This window comes from Tachypleus tridentatus, chromosome 4, assembly GCF_004210375.1.
Source record: "Tachypleus tridentatus isolate NWPU-2018 chromosome 4, ASM421037v1, whole genome shotgun sequence".
In the NCBI taxonomy this organism is placed as follows: Eukaryota; Metazoa; Arthropoda; class Merostomata; order Xiphosura; family Limulidae; genus Tachypleus; species Tachypleus tridentatus.
In genome coordinates, this window is record NC_134828.1 from 72,923,482 (window position 1) to 72,938,937 (window position 15,456).

General features: G+C 35.0%; 1 protein-coding gene across 3 annotated transcripts; it reads right to left on the bottom strand.

Moving 5' to 3' along the window:
- Window positions 1–1,396: 1,396 nt before the first annotated feature.
- LOC143249424 (immunoglobulin domain-containing protein oig-4-like) lies at window positions 1,397–7,984 on the bottom strand. 3 transcript variants are annotated; one of them, XM_076499253.1, is made up of 4 exons: window positions 7,850–7,984; window positions 6,710–6,889; window positions 4,252–4,401; window positions 1,397–3,088 (listed from the first exon to the last, which is right to left on the bottom strand). In XM_076499253.1, the coding sequence occupies exons 2-4, from the start codon at window positions 6,878–6,880 to the stop codon at window positions 2,945–2,947; spliced, it is 465 nt and encodes a 154-aa protein (XP_076355368.1). In that variant the 5' UTR covers window positions 6,881–6,889; window positions 7,850–7,984; the 3' UTR covers window positions 1,397–2,944. The 3 variants fall into 3 exon arrangements, with proteins under 3 accessions (XP_076355368.1, XP_076355370.1, XP_076355369.1); XM_076499255.1 differs by having other exon boundaries at window positions 7,756–7,876; XM_076499254.1 differs by lacking the exon at window positions 7,850–7,984 and adding an exon at window positions 7,712–7,833.
- Between the last annotated feature and the right edge of the window lie 7,472 nt (window positions 7,985–15,456).

Sequence of the window (15,456 nt, forward strand, 5' to 3'; positions counted from 1 at the left end):
GTTTTCTTAATAATTTTGTGGACAGTTTTGAGTGCGGTACCGTGATAGATGCAAATTTATTTCACAGCTTTTTTACGACAAAATAATTTCATATGAATGTATTGTATAACTTTATTGAAGTCGAGTTATCCCATAACAATCAGTGATGTCGAGAAACCCACTTGTGGAGAAATTTATATGCAAAAACGGCTCGTTTGGGTTGAGAAAATATTTTACATAGAAGAGCGAACAACGTTTCGACCTTCTTCGGTCATCGTCAGGTTCACAAAGAAGGTCGAAACGTTGTTCGCTCTTCTATGTAAAATATTTTCTCAACCCAAACGAGCCGTTTTTGCATATAAAAATTATCCCATAACACTTTCTTAAACTACTATATTTCACTATTAACTCTAGCGGTATTCTTCACGTTACTAAATGAAGGTCAACTCTAATCAAAGCTGTTGTGCAATTACTATTCGGCACTATATATATTTTGATAGTGAGTGTAACTTTTTGCTGTTGTTTTTTTTTTAAATTTAGCACAAAGCTACTCAGGGCTATCTGTGCTAGCCGTCCCTAATTTAGCAGTGTAAGACTAGAGGGAAAGCAGTTAGTCATCGCCACCCACCGCCAACTCTTGGGCTACTCTTTTACCAACGAATAGTGAGATTGATCGAAACTTTATAATGCCCCCACAGCTGAAAGGGCAAGCATGTTTGGTGCGACGGGGATTCGAACTCGTGACCTTCAGATTACGAATCGATCGTTTCAACCACCTGGCCATGCCGGGCACAGACCGCAATCTAGTGAGAAAGTTAACTACACAGGTCTGCGAATTTAAATTTCGTGAAAGTTCTTTTGATTTTGATATCGGAGTTTCTATAATTCAGCTTCGCAGATTTCGAAAATAATAAGGTAAGGATTTTTCCCAAATCGGAAAGAAAAAAGGAACTCTTACTTAGATCAAATTATTATTCCGTTTATCATAATGAATTTTTCTTTTTTTTTTTTTGATTCTAGAACGTCGATAAGGCTCACGTCGCGATTGGTCCAGAGAAATCTATAATCTGCGGTTGACAACATTTTAAGCATAACGAAATGTGACCCGATTTTAATGAAAATAATTCACTTATGTAAAAGTACATATGACGTTTTGTGACAAATATGTATATGGTAGAGAAAAATGAATACAATTATTTTATTCAGTGTATAGAAATTGCTATAGAACATTAACCTTTTTTCAAGACAATAAAACCATCGCAGACCTGTGTTATCACAGGGACACCAGCACGAGAGTGAAAGATACAGTTATGTTTGTTACCCCAGTACATACATCTGTACTTGTTATACGCTGTTTAATTACTTACGTTATTTTTATAATATTTAGAATCGCTTTGGAAGTAAGCAAATCGTAACATCTATAATTTTCTTTATTATCTTACCAGACAAGGAAGTACACATAAATTTGGAAACATAATAACTTACGACATTCAAAACGGCAATAGAGAAACTAACAACTTAGTGTTTCTTAAGATTTTATAGAAGAAGAAAATCTAGAAATGATTGCAGCCAACGTTGGAGAAAATTTACCAGAACCTGACAGTTTAACAGACAAAACTTTCAAGGTTGAAGAATGACAACACTCACAATACACCAGCAGATGAATACAGAGTTTCACTACATACTCAATAATATATGTGAAAAGTTTTCATGCTAACTTTAAACAACAACTACGATCAATAGTAACTTGGTTAGGTTTTCGAAGATAACTGTTACTGTTTTATGTTAAAATCAATTATAATGCGCTTTCGTTGAGATATAGGCCCCCACTGTGTTATAATAATATGGAGTACAATAAGCATGTATTGTTACGGTTGAAAAGCTTACAGTAATATAGAATGTAAAAGTGAAAAGGAACATTAACAACTGCATTGTCAAGGCTAAAAGAGACAAATAGAAAATGAGACATTTTAAATAAATTCAGTCATACTATTTGAATAAACAAATATTGATGAATACGTGAGAAACATTTACATTGCAATTAATAAAATTATTTAAATGTACTTGCTACCATTCTAACAATGAAATATTTACAATACAGTTATTAATACACTTTGACAATATTGAAATACTCTTGAACAAGGCCAGTAGTTTCACTTTTTCGGTCTCAAATACAAGTTAATAAAAAGGTGCACATTGGTAAAACAGACCATTGACTGAACTTCAACTGCGTTTTGTCAGCTAAAATGTTTATTCTTTTGTTTTTAATTTCCATATATATATATAGGATATTAGCGTTTTATTATTAAATCATTATTTCTTATTAATCATAACAATTGAAAAATATACAATTTATTATTGCGAAATCAAACTTCGATTAGAAGATGGAATTAACAGTCGATTGATACACAGCTTGAAAATATCATGTAACATAAATTTTATATGGATACATATGTGTATGTGTCATAAGTATAGGACATGCCAAGCCAAAGAGGCACGTTATAATAAAATAAATCCATAATTTTACAGTTGATAAGCAATTTATCAGATAGTGCATTATCGAAACACGTCTCTTAACCAACTACCACCACTAAAGCATAGTGCTAATAGGTAAGACGTCTTTCATCATTTGACAAATACAACTGAACAGGACCAGCTCTAAACTAACTGATATTATTCAAATCTTTCAGAGATGTTTTCTTGCTGACAGTTTTACATTAAATCAATATATTTATATAAATCATATATTTGTTAAGTTTTAAATCAAATGCTTTGGCTGTCTGTGATAGTTTAACTTTAACTGTTTGGTTTCGGTTATTGTCATTGTAAACGAAACAAACATTGTAAAATAAACAATATTAATTTCTATTGACTCACTCATTTTTCTTTGCGACTGTTTGTATACTGATAGTACATAAAAATCCAAGTAGGATTTGAACAAGGTTACTCAAATTATCTGCATTAATTAAAAGTCAGCCTTGAATGCTCGCCTGTCCACAGCATATTTATTGTTAGCTTGACATTCGTATGTTCCAGAATCCATCTGCGTCGCCGGTGTAATCTCCAATTTACTTTTCAGCTTATTTTTGCCGTGTAGCCTTTCAGTGATCTGTACAAAGAGATTAAATTTATCAATAGCATAAACCAATGTTAGTCAATTGTATATATCAGCGCTAAATACGTGATACAACAAAGAATACACAAAAATATTACCTGTAATGACAAATAAAACACGCACTCAAACGTAAAGTTGAGCATTTGTTTGTTTTGAATTTCGCGCAAAGCTACACAAGGACTATCTGCGCTGGTCGTCCATAATTTAGCAGTGTAATACTAGAAGAAAGGCAGCCAATCATTACTACTCACCGCCAATTCTTGGGCTGCTCTTTTATCAACGAATAGTGGGATTGACCATACATTATGACGCCCCCACAGCTGAAAGGGCGAGCATGTTTGGTGTGACGGGGATTCGAACCTGCGACTCTCAGATTACGACTCGAGTTCTTTAACCACCTGGCCATGACTGGCCTAAGCTTGAGCGAGGCTAATAGAGGAAAAAAGGATAGAATCCTGTATAACAGCAATGTAACAACTATACAACCATTAGGCTTATTAACAACACTTGAGATAAACAAGTTAAACATTCAAAGTTTTAAAAGTTCAAACGTATGAAATAAAATACTTTAAATATGACATGCTGAAAAATTTATTTTCATAAAATATATTCATAACAAGCACAACCAAAACTTCAAGTAGCTCTGGCTTGACCAGGTGGTTAGGACGCTCCACTCGTAATCTGAGGTTCGCGGGATTGCATTGCCGTCCCACCAGCACATTCGCCCTTTTAGCCACCGAGGTATTATCATGTGACGGCCAGCCCCATTATTTGTTGGTGAAAGAGTATCCCAAGAATTGGCGGTAGATGGTGATGACTAGTTGCCTTCCCTCTAGTCTTACGCTGCTAAATTAGGGACGATTAGTGCAGATAGCCCTCGTGAAGTTTTATCCGAAATTCATAACAAACATACTTCAAGTATTATTTTTTCAAATTATTGCTATTTTTATTAAATAAAAATTCATACTATTAAATCTACTATTGCGAGTTAATTTAGAGGTATTAGTTGATGTATTTTCAGTTGTTGTAACTAACGGGCAAGCTACAGAAGCTACATCAGCATTCAGTATAATTCTAGGTTATTTTCGTAATATCTGAAACGATTAGCAGTTTTATTATATTTATATGAGAATGTAGATTACTGATGAAAGCTTTACCTGAAAGTAGGGATGATAGAATAACTCCACTCCATTCTTAAACCAGGTAATTCGAGGTCGTGGATCTCCTATAGCGACACATAAGAAAACGATCTTGTGTCCCAGGTAAAATTCGTAGTCAAAATGAGAAGATTTCAATATCCGAGCACCCTGTATAAACATTAGAAAAAGAGCCTAAAATCTGTCGATTTAGTTGTTATACTTGTTTAAATTACGATCGTTTATGAATTTACATAATTACGTATTCGGCAGTCATCTTCCGTAGAATAAATGCTCTTGCTTTCCCTCTGTTTTCTACAACTCTCATTAATGAAACATCTGAACTAAAGTTTTCAACGATGTCAATTTTGATATTTCAACGAATTCTCAGTTTGTTATCTCCCCCTCTTCCTGTAATGGCATACCTGCATACTTACTGTAAGAAGGCTGTTCCTTTGTGACAATGTATCTTAATAAATTATTCTTTCATTTTCTTTATTGTTACGTGTTGTTGAACGAATCACGCTGGAGTTCAGTACTAAATCACTTATGAGTAAAATTATACATATAGTGGTTCGTTCTTCACCTCATTTGCTAAATTAAGCACAAAAATGTTCCCAACACTTTATGCTTACCCAATATGGATCGATCCACAGCTGTATTAATGTTACCTTTCTATTTCAACAGCGATTTTTTTTTTTTTTAGTTTAAGGTTTAAAACTTGTTCGTTTGAAGAGTGTAAGGCTGAATTCTGCAGTGTAAAATATGCATACTGGACTCAGGTTGAAATTAGGCTTGGGCCAATTATCAGTCGCAAATTCTCTCAGTATGAAAGTAGGCTTACTAGTTAGCAGTAGTCGTAGAGAAATAAAACGTTAATACATAAAAGAAACTTTGTGTTATATTTATCACATCTGCGTTAATAAGAAGCACAATTGTGTTAAGGTATTGATGTTAATATAAAAGATAGAGCATCAGTTTACAGTAATTAAATTACACTGAAGTTAATGTGTTTTTATGTAAGATACCGTTGTATCTCACTGCTATATCTCTGTGCTTATTTAAGCATTCCGTCATGGTAGTTCAGTTTACTACGCCATAAGTTTACATTTTCAATAGAATATTGAATTTTTTACATATACTTAGCAGGCATTTTAATACTGTCAGAGTTCATCGTGAAAGATGCAAGATATTTTCTGAAACACCTAAAAATGATGTATTGTGCCAGAGGCGTAAGAAGCAACTAATTATCGAAGGGGTTCTACTATGAAAGAAATTTTTTCAAACGTTTATTAAAAGTTGATAAATTCTAATAAAGCAAAATTACTTGGTTATTTCTCATCCCCAGTTTTAATAAATTTATTTACCAAACTCGCAATGTTAAGAGCATAATCCCTTCAACTGTTAAATTATATAGTGCTTCTAAAGTCTGCTGTATTTAGATAAACTGTTACTCAAAAGTGGCAGTAGTTACAGGAGAAGTAAGGCATAATGTATTAGTGTTACAGACGTGTGGAGCACCTTCTGCACAAATACTGGGTTTTTAAACTAAAGATTATGTCATTTAACAAGTTCTGTTTTGTTTATAATTTTACTCCAGATCACGCAGTATATTCCTCTCTCCAAGTATTTTATGGGAGGGCCCTGTTGTACATGATGCATTGATAATGATGAGCGGAAACTGAACGTAGATTTACAACAGTGTAAAATATATAACAAAAACAAAATGAAAACCTAAATTTGAGATAAAGTCACGTTAACTATGGATTTTCCCCAGATTTTTCTTAGTTTGTCCATTGCGGATTCAAAATAAAAAATGTACAAACATAACATTTAAGATGGGTTGGTTAACGAAAAATACTGAAATGCTATTTATATATACAGTATGATATTTCAAAAGTTAGGGTTTAAAAGCCTCCAGCTTTTGACATTTCAAACGTAATTTATGGTAGAGCGTTTAGGACGAACGACCTTCTTAAACTAAATATCTTACTATAAGAAGTCTCGTTGCATGTAATAATGTGCTTAAGTAAATTATTTTTTTATTTTCATCATTCTTGCATTTCGTTGAATGAACCACGCTTTAAAAATACCAAGAGATATGTAGAATAACATCCATACCTAACTGTTATGCAGTTGCCAATCTACTATTTGTAAATTAATTAGTTTTTTTTGTTGACAAATAATAACCCCACCCCCAGCGGGATATCAACAAGTTTAAGGATTTGCAAAACTAAAATCAGGGTTCGACTTCACGTAGCAGATAGAGCGTAAATAGCACATTGTGTAACTTTATACTAAAATAAGCAAACAAGCAGGTGAAATAATAAAATAAATGTTACAAATCGGCATTGTTATTAATAAAAATATGAAATATTTTGTACATCTAATGTTTATGACCCGTGAATCACTGGAAACCCACTCAGCAATAATTTTGTATTGTTTTTTGCAGAAAAAACTAGGGATATTTTATTCTCACATTAGGGTTGTCGTAGTATTCGCGGCGACTGGGTGAAGTGTAAAAAATGAATCTCGGGGAACCAACTCGACCTCTCCTTCTTCCACCCCGTCTTCGCCCTCCTCTCATCCTTGCGGAGTCAGCCGTTAGTAACAGCAGTAAGATCAGGAAACACATCAACCTAATATTCATTTTGATATGCTGTAGAGAAAAAGTACAAATTGTCTATACAAGGGAAAGGAAGTGTTTTCGGTGGCCAATTGTAATGACCCATCACTTACTTTTAACTCCTCACGTGAATAAACTTGAATTCCCTTAAATCTCTTAAACATTACATCAGTTCTAGAGCTAAGATAGGATGTAGATGATTTAACAGTTTTATAGTATTTAACTTTATTTACGTGAGAAGTACGTCCAAAGTAAAATATTTTCTTAAAGCTAAATCGTTCGTATGAAATGGCTATCTATATAACAAACACGATACTGGTCATAAATATATCAACCCATAAATAATTTAACCCATCATTTTCATTCAGTGACCTTAACTATTGTTGCTCTTACTCTTTTTTGGCCTCTGAATAGAATAGACAACTTTCAATAATGTTTTCAACGTAAAGTATTAACTATTCTACCGTTTTAAATATATTTTGAACATACAATAAGGCTTGCGTGGTCAAACACCAATGAAGTAAACGCAGCGATGAAGAAAACCTTTTTCACTTTCTGTGTTAAAGATAAAGAAACTGTAGACAATGTTCAGACAAAATAGTATTGATCGTCAAAATTGCTTCAGTGGTCCTAACAAAAGTGTTTTTCTCAAAGTATTCGAAAACTCCAAAGAAAGAGAAAAAAACATTACTTCTTCAATCTACGTGTTTAAATCACGATTTTCCTATAAGTTTATTAAACAGGTTTCTATAACAAAAAGTACGTCTATCTATGTTGTAGAAGTGAAAATAAAACCAATGTAGTGGTCCGACAACCTGGTGACGATTTAATCCAGCTCTGATGTACTCTACTCACCGGTTTATAAACTGTCTAAACAAATGAAAGTTGAAAACATTTACCAAACGTCTTCACGAGCGCTATGGTGGAAAAGGACACATACGTCAACATAAACACAAACACTTTCCAATGTCAGAAACTGAAGCGTGCACATACCTAGTTCCTTTGAATATTTAGTTCGAGCACCTACGTAACGTTATATTGATCCTTCAACCTTGTAGCATGCGCGCTTACATAAGTATATATCGAGTTTAGTAGATTAACATATTTTCTGTTTCGTCATCATCGTTCTTATGTCAAGCAGTAGCGTATGCAGATCTATAAGATGATAAAAGGAAAAAATAAAATAGAAATTGATCGAGTCTCTACCTGGGCTAAGATTATACAGATTAAACAATCTAATGTTATTCTGTTTCGTTTAAATAATTAAGGCTAGTGATAATGTTTTTCTTGTGTGTTTTTTTGGTATTCTAGGTTTTCAATTTTGAATTTACTGAAAAAAGGCTTAGGTAATGAATTCAACTTTCATAGTCGCATATGCTTCATATTGACAGGGAGAAAACCCGCAAATGTTTATAACTATAAAAGTTTCTGAATTAAATAAAACGTTTCCCTACAATTTTTATGACGTGAAACCCACTTGAAATAAAAATGTATCTCAGAACGGTTAGTATGGGTATTAACAATTTCACTGGTAAGCAGAGAACAATGTTTCGACCTTCCCACGTAATCTCCAGGTTAGGTGGAAACGTTGTTTTCCGCTCATAAATAAAAGTGTTAGTACCCATACCAGCCGTTCTGAGACACATTTCCCCACAATCGATCACTTTCCAACAGCAACTCTGAGAACACGTGTGTTTTCGATATTCATACAGTATCAATGAATCGTCTAGGTCCAAGGTATTAACACAGCTTTCATTATATGTCATCGATTAAAAATATTATTTTGATAAGAAATATGTTTTATAACAGAATAAAATGAATAATTCGTATTAGAATAGGTTCTTTTCTAGCCTTGATTATATCACGACGTCGATTAGCAATAACTGCTGCCATATTTGTAAGACTGTAATCTTCTATTTTTGTTGTATTTACTTCCAGAACACTGGTAGGCGAACTGACTTTTTATTTGCAAAACTATTATAATTGTTTAATTAGTTTTAAGAGCTTATGTTGACCATTTCATAACTTTTATATCACTTGCGCTTTCCATTTCATCCAAGCACTTTGTATTAATTGAGGCAATGTCTTTTGGGTCATTATTTCGCAGAAATTTAAATCCAAAATGGATTCAACGTCATTCACTGATACTACATGACAGGCAACTAAGTTGCGATGCTGTCCCTTCTTTATAATACAGCCAATTTTGGCAAAATTTCTATAACAAAAAAACATCTCTACACTGTTCTTACATGTTTGAACTTGGTGGCGTAAGTATGCCTTCACAACTGCGGGGAGCCCGAGCTAAAAAGACTCCCGAATCTACTTACAATTATGGATGGAATGTTGATACAGGGTCCCAATTACTTTTTATGCTGGAGGGATGGGGGAAATGTTTTGTATGTAAACCACTATTTGCACTATTACTTAATCTTCTGATGGTCACACCACACCTCAGAAGTCTCTCAAAAGTATAAAATTATACTAGAACAAAAACAAGAAAATAATTGAACTAGTTTCATTGATCACGTTAAAACTAAAATGAAACTTTAACCGAACCTTAAGTTTTATATTAACACAGTTACTTCGAACATTAGTTGTCGAGAAATTCTTTTAATGTAAACTTAATTTGACAGTTCAAATGTTAAAGTTCCAGATGTAATTTAGTTTGAGTAGTCCATCCCATCTACATGTAAGCACAAGTTCCAAGTTTCACATCAGTATGCACTGTCTATACCTGGTGGTTAAGACGCTCGACTCGCAATCTGAAGGTCGCAGGTTCGAATCCCCATCACCATTCACGTTCACCCCTTCATCCGTGGAAGCGTTATACTGTGATGGTAAATCCCATTATTTGTTGGTAAAAGAGTAGCCCTAGAGTTGACGGTGGGTGGTTTCGACTAGCTGCCTTCCCTCTAATCTATCACTGCTGAATTAAAGACACTTTGAATGAGTGGATAAGCTTAGAAATAAGTCTCCAAGTTGTATAGCTAGACTAGTCTATCTGCAACTCCAGTACAAACGACTATGCATCAGTGTGTGTGTAACACATTTAAACAGAGACCCAGCTTTAGTGAAACTCACTATTATTTTTTATTAGATTTTGATACATTTCCCATTAAATAGTGGGCCTATCTCATTGATTGTTCAGATAAATTGGTTTTAACTGAAAATGCTGCAAAGTAGATAGGAAGGAGAAAAGTTTTGGTACTATGACCACAGGATATTATTGCAGTTCTTTTTCTGTTAAAATGAATATCCCCTTGCTTGAACTCTTGTGATATCCTTTGTGTTTCTTACTCTAAAAATGGGATATTATGCTAGTAGATGTACCCTGACTAAGCGGTAGAGCTAGTTGCTGAAGAAAAATGTTGTATGGGAGAAGTTCTCTTCCAGATTTCGGACTTTTGCAATGTTGTGAAGATCCACAAGGTTGATCTACTTGCAGCCACAAACTCATGAAGGTTAGTTTGTATCTGGATCATCTAGAAAATAGAGTGAGTGTTACTCTGATGAACTGAACTCGGTAACATAGACAATTGAAGACCATCAAGAAGAAATGATATCTGGTGAATCTAAGACCATATGAAGAGATATGTAAAAGACTTCTAGGCTGTCACTGGTCAGAGTAACACAAAACAATATCCGATTAATCCTATCTAATACTGGCTAAGAAGGACTGGGGGCATTGCAGTTTTTAACGTAATAAGTATTGGGCATATCCCAAAATGGGCCCTCTTTCCTGCCCCACAACTGAAGGGAAAATTTGCCTTTTTGTCCCAGTAATCTAGGACCTTTTGAGCCATTAACACAAAATTCAAAACAACTCTGTTCCATTATAAGTTGTAAGAACGATGCTGTTTTATATAACTAGTGTATATTTACATACTAATATTTTCTTTGCAAATTATCTTTATTTGGGTTGGTAGATTTAAACGATGACTTTCGAAAAAATGGGCCCTTTTTGCCCCGCCACTGAAAATTCCTTTAAAATGCTCTGACTGCAAGTGATGCTGGTGGATAAAATCTGCCAGCCAAAGCTCTTTCCTTGGTAATTAAGAAGCAGACGCCAATTAGTGATACAAACCATGGGGCAGTAGAAAGCCTATTTGAGATTGGAGATATCCTGTCAAACAGCTTGAAATCGTGCAGAGCTGACTAACAAGCTGTTGGGAGCAACTCGCTGATCTATGATCTGCCTCCTTGGGTCAGAGAATGACTATTCATCTCAATATCAGGATCCTAGAGAACGTCTAATACACAGTACCCATGATGTTGGCAACACTCCAGCAAGGTGCTGAAATGAAAGCTTTGACTTATATTATAGGTCTCTGTAAGTAAAACAAAACATATTTTGTTCAAAGGTGTAGTAAAAGAAGATTTAGAATGTTTACTCTAATTCCTTCGACCATTGATTTCAAGTCCAATGTCTGATACTTAGCTTCAATGATCCAGACCTGGATCCTATCTAGCACCAAAGTAAGCCACAACTGAAAGACTGAAATACAACCGTGTCCGAGCTGCAGTAATCGTTCAGTCTGGTGGAAAATTGTCTGATCTTTTAGATTGAATTTGAGGTTTAAAAAAGAGTCACCACCAATCATTTTACGAATTACATGGTTAGATTGTGCCTTTTGCACAGTAAAGTTTACATTTTGTTAGTTTCTGCAAATTACGAAGATATCTTCTTGGATAATTTTATTGAGGGATTTACAAGCAAAAAAGTAATAACTTCAACTGTACAAAAAAGTTTCCATCACGATAATCTATGAACTAATAACTTAGAGCCCATCACAGGAAAGAGAAAAAGGCTTAAACTGACAGCTGCTGTAGTTATACCTTGGACGTTTTGTCCTACCCAGGTATTTCAGCCACATCAAGCTCATGTCATGCTGGGGGTTAACTAAACAAACACACTACCCAGTGCTTCAATGTACCTACATGGTTGCACAGTTATCCTGATCATTCCATGGGTTTCATACCACATCTTATGCTAATGACGCCATGCCTGAGCATGGAGAGAAAGAGGGAGAAGAGCATGAAGAGGGAGAGAAAGTTCATGCTTCACATATGGTATGTTGGATCACTTTTGAAAGAGCTTTCCATACTTTGACAAGCAGCAAGGTAAGAAAAGATGCTGATTTTTGAGTGAGGGTGCAGCAGAAGCAAGAGAACCAATAGTGCTAATGCTATACTGAACAACGTGGTAGCCAAGGCTACTGATTTTGAGCAATAGCTCAGGACGCTCAGGAGATCGAAGAGCGAGTGACCCAAACCCTTCCACTGCAGTTACAGAAATATAACGTGGTTCATCTTGAGGCTGGACACTTACTTAGAAGAGCATGATAAATACCTTGAGCCAGAAGATTTGGCAGTCAGCCCAGCTCTTTCGGGGATGGTGAAGTTTATTACATACGTATAAGTGTACAAGAGCAAATTAATGAGTTCCTGGCTGATACAAGAGTGGCCAGAACACTGGTAGATCTTATGGTATATCAGACCAATCAAGGAAGATCATCACCCTGACAGTTTTCTAGCTGTGTCTTGGTGATGCTACAGAGGGAGCAAAGGTAATGAACTCTGACTTTGTTTCTAACATTGGAATTCTCAGGATGGATCTACTGTGGAAATAACTAATTAGTTTTTGCTTGTAGAACCAGTAAACTGACGTTCCACTGGAAAGTTATCAAGTAAGATAAACAGAACCCAGGAACAGATTCCAGCAAAAATTTATATAATGGAGAAAATAACAGCACCTCCATATACAAGTGTTTTTCTGTAGTTTACTATGGACGAGGTCTTGTATGTCAATGTTAAGTGGTGGAAATATAAAGTCCGTGCATGAAATAATCTGTTTTCTCTTCAGACTGCAAACAAAGTTAGCTCAGGCCGCTACCTGTCCAAGAAGGTATATAATGCTGGTGTTGTTTGGAATTATGGATATTTTTCTATCCAGCTTCATACAAGAATAATCATTAGTATACTAATCTCAGTGAACATAATCAAAACTAGGGCTGCATTCATCGCATTGCATGCAAAAGTGAGTACATAGTAAGCAATACATCTAAAATCATTGGTTAAGAGTTATGTAAACAATCCAGAGTGGATACAGTAACTTGTAAATTGAATATGACAATATATTTCGGAAACCATAAGGTCATTGTGGTTTAACAACAGTAACTCACTATCATATGTGTGTGTATATATATATATATCCTGGCAATGCATCTTCAAACTAGCAATCATAGTACTCACTTTTTAGAAGTACTAGAGTCATAACTAGGACTGAGATGCAGTAGATGTTATAGTACGAGGTTAGACAATCTATAATTAATAATTGTTTGTTTCCGAGAATGATGGTCACATTGTTCTGTGTTAATTTTAGATGGGTAAACAAAATAACTTGCATTGACATCTTTCCCTTGTTGAACATGTATAAATTTGTGGACAGGTTAGAAGGTTTCAACTTGTTCAAAACTTTATATCTGGCATTCAGATGTTGGCAAGTCAATCTGTATGACGAGAGCAAACTAAAGAGGATTTTAGCATAAATGATGATTTGCATAGATTTTGCATCATACCATTTGGACTCTGTAATGCCATCACCACTTTTGAAAGACTAATAAATTATAACCTGAAGGGGCGTCGATGAGAAAAATTCCTGTCTTATGTCAATGATGTTATGATGTATGGTTGTGCATTTGATTCAGTGGCTGAGAACCTGAGAATTTTATTTCATCAGATAAAGAAACTGAAACTAGGAAATTATACTCTCATGTGAAAGAAAGTGAACTTTCTTGGTAATATTTTAGGTAAAAATGGAATATCTATGGGATCTGTTAAAATAATAATGAAAAGAGAGTGACCTTAACCTATGACCAAGTAAAAAGTCTGGTTTAGCACCATATTAATGACATTTTGTGGTCAACCTCTCCAAGACAGTAGTATCTTTAATTTTTCTCATTAAAATTGAATTGCACTTTGGGTGGAGCTTACTGGCATATCCAGGACAAGACAGTAAATTCCCGTTGAACACTGATACCAATGATAATGGAACTGAAGCAGTGTTGTTGCAATTGCAGGGCAAAATAGAATATGTAATCATGTATGCTAAATGTACACAAATGGTTCCCAAATGTTGATATTGTGCAGCAAAAAAGAAACTGCCTGTAATTGCAATCTTCATAAAAACACTCACGAATCTGCTTGTATACTAGAAAGTTAATGGTTTTGGTGGACCATGATTTGCTGAAATTATTAATAGGCTTTAAGACATTGAAAGAAATGATAGCATATTGGATAACATAGAAATATGAATCTTTTGTCCCACCATATAGTGAAATTCTGTCCAATCTTTGAATGTCCTGGTCCTGAACACAGTGTGGGAACTGAAACTATTTATTATATAGCAACATCAAACCATACAGTAGGATATTCCATGATTAATACTTTGGAAGTTCCAAGAAAAGCAACTGAAAGAATCAGAGTTAATATGTGCTCTTTTTATCATAAAGTAAAGTAAATCTCAGCCAATAAAAATATAGAAACATATCTTGGATGCACTTACTCTATGGTACTTGTATGTTGAGTTATGAAAACTAAAATTTAGTGTGCTTCAAAACTTTAAAGCAAGAGATTCTCCAGACTTTATCTAACACAACGATAAGAGGACACCAAGAAGATACTTGCACTTGTGCTAATATTAAATAGTGGTTCTACTGGTCACATGTGAATCAAATTGTTCAGTAATGTCATGAAAGCTGTACGTAGAATACGTTAGTCGAGACAGTGTAAACTTAACTAGTGAAATGTTGAACTTTCTCTAAAGAAGATAGTCCTAGATATTGTTGGTCTATTCCTGGAGACAGGATGTAATCACTGGCACACGATTATTGCCATTGCCTACTTCATGAATTGGGCGAAGGTTTAACCATTGGTTTATATTTCAGTACAATCTACAGTGTGCGGTAAGGGTGTGGGTTTGATGGTGTTCATGCTACCCAAATATGTCTTAATCTCTTCTGCAACTCCTGCGCCCAACAGATAATACTTACCCTTAAATACTGTTAAAGCTGATTCACATACTAAATATTACAATATATTTGCCTGCATATGTTGAGTGCAACTCCTCAAATTTTTATGTAGCTCACTTCATCTCCCTTACTAGGAAAAAGCCGGTACTGCTCCGATTCTCAACACAGTTGTTGCAAATAGAAGGCATATGAATGGCTAATTAGTCTGTCACTGTGATAATGTATGAACATAGATATTTATCAAACTGGTAAAAAATGCTAGGGCCAAAACTTGAAATACTCAAATTAGTGGACTCATTGAGGGTGCTGTTCATTTAGCGCAAACCTATACAACGGTACCCGCAACAGGCACCAATCCTCACATCCTTCCGCTGGGATGGCCTGGCATGACCAGGTGGTTATGGCGCTCGACTCATAATTCGAGGGTCGCGGGTTTGAATTCCCCTCATACCAAATATGCTCGCCCTTTCAGCCTTGAGGGTGTTATAATGTTTTGCGCAATCCCACTATTCGTTGGTAAAAGAGCAGCCTAAGAGCTGGCGGTGGGTGGTGATGACTAGATGCCTTCCC

Bases quoted from the DNA above. Each gene is read 5' to 3' on its own strand.
- LOC143249424 (XM_076499253.1), bottom strand. From the start codon at position 6,880: ATGAATATTAGGTTGATGTGTTTCCTGATCTTACTGCTGTTACTAACG. The intron at 4,402-6,709 runs GTGAGAATAAAA...ATGTTTATACAG, and splicing joins AATACTACGACAACCCTAAT to GGTGCTCGGATATTGAAATC. The intron at 3,089-4,251 runs GTAAAGCTTTCA...CTCTTTGTACAG, and splicing joins TCTATCATCCCTACTTTCAG to ATCACTGAAAGGCTACACGG.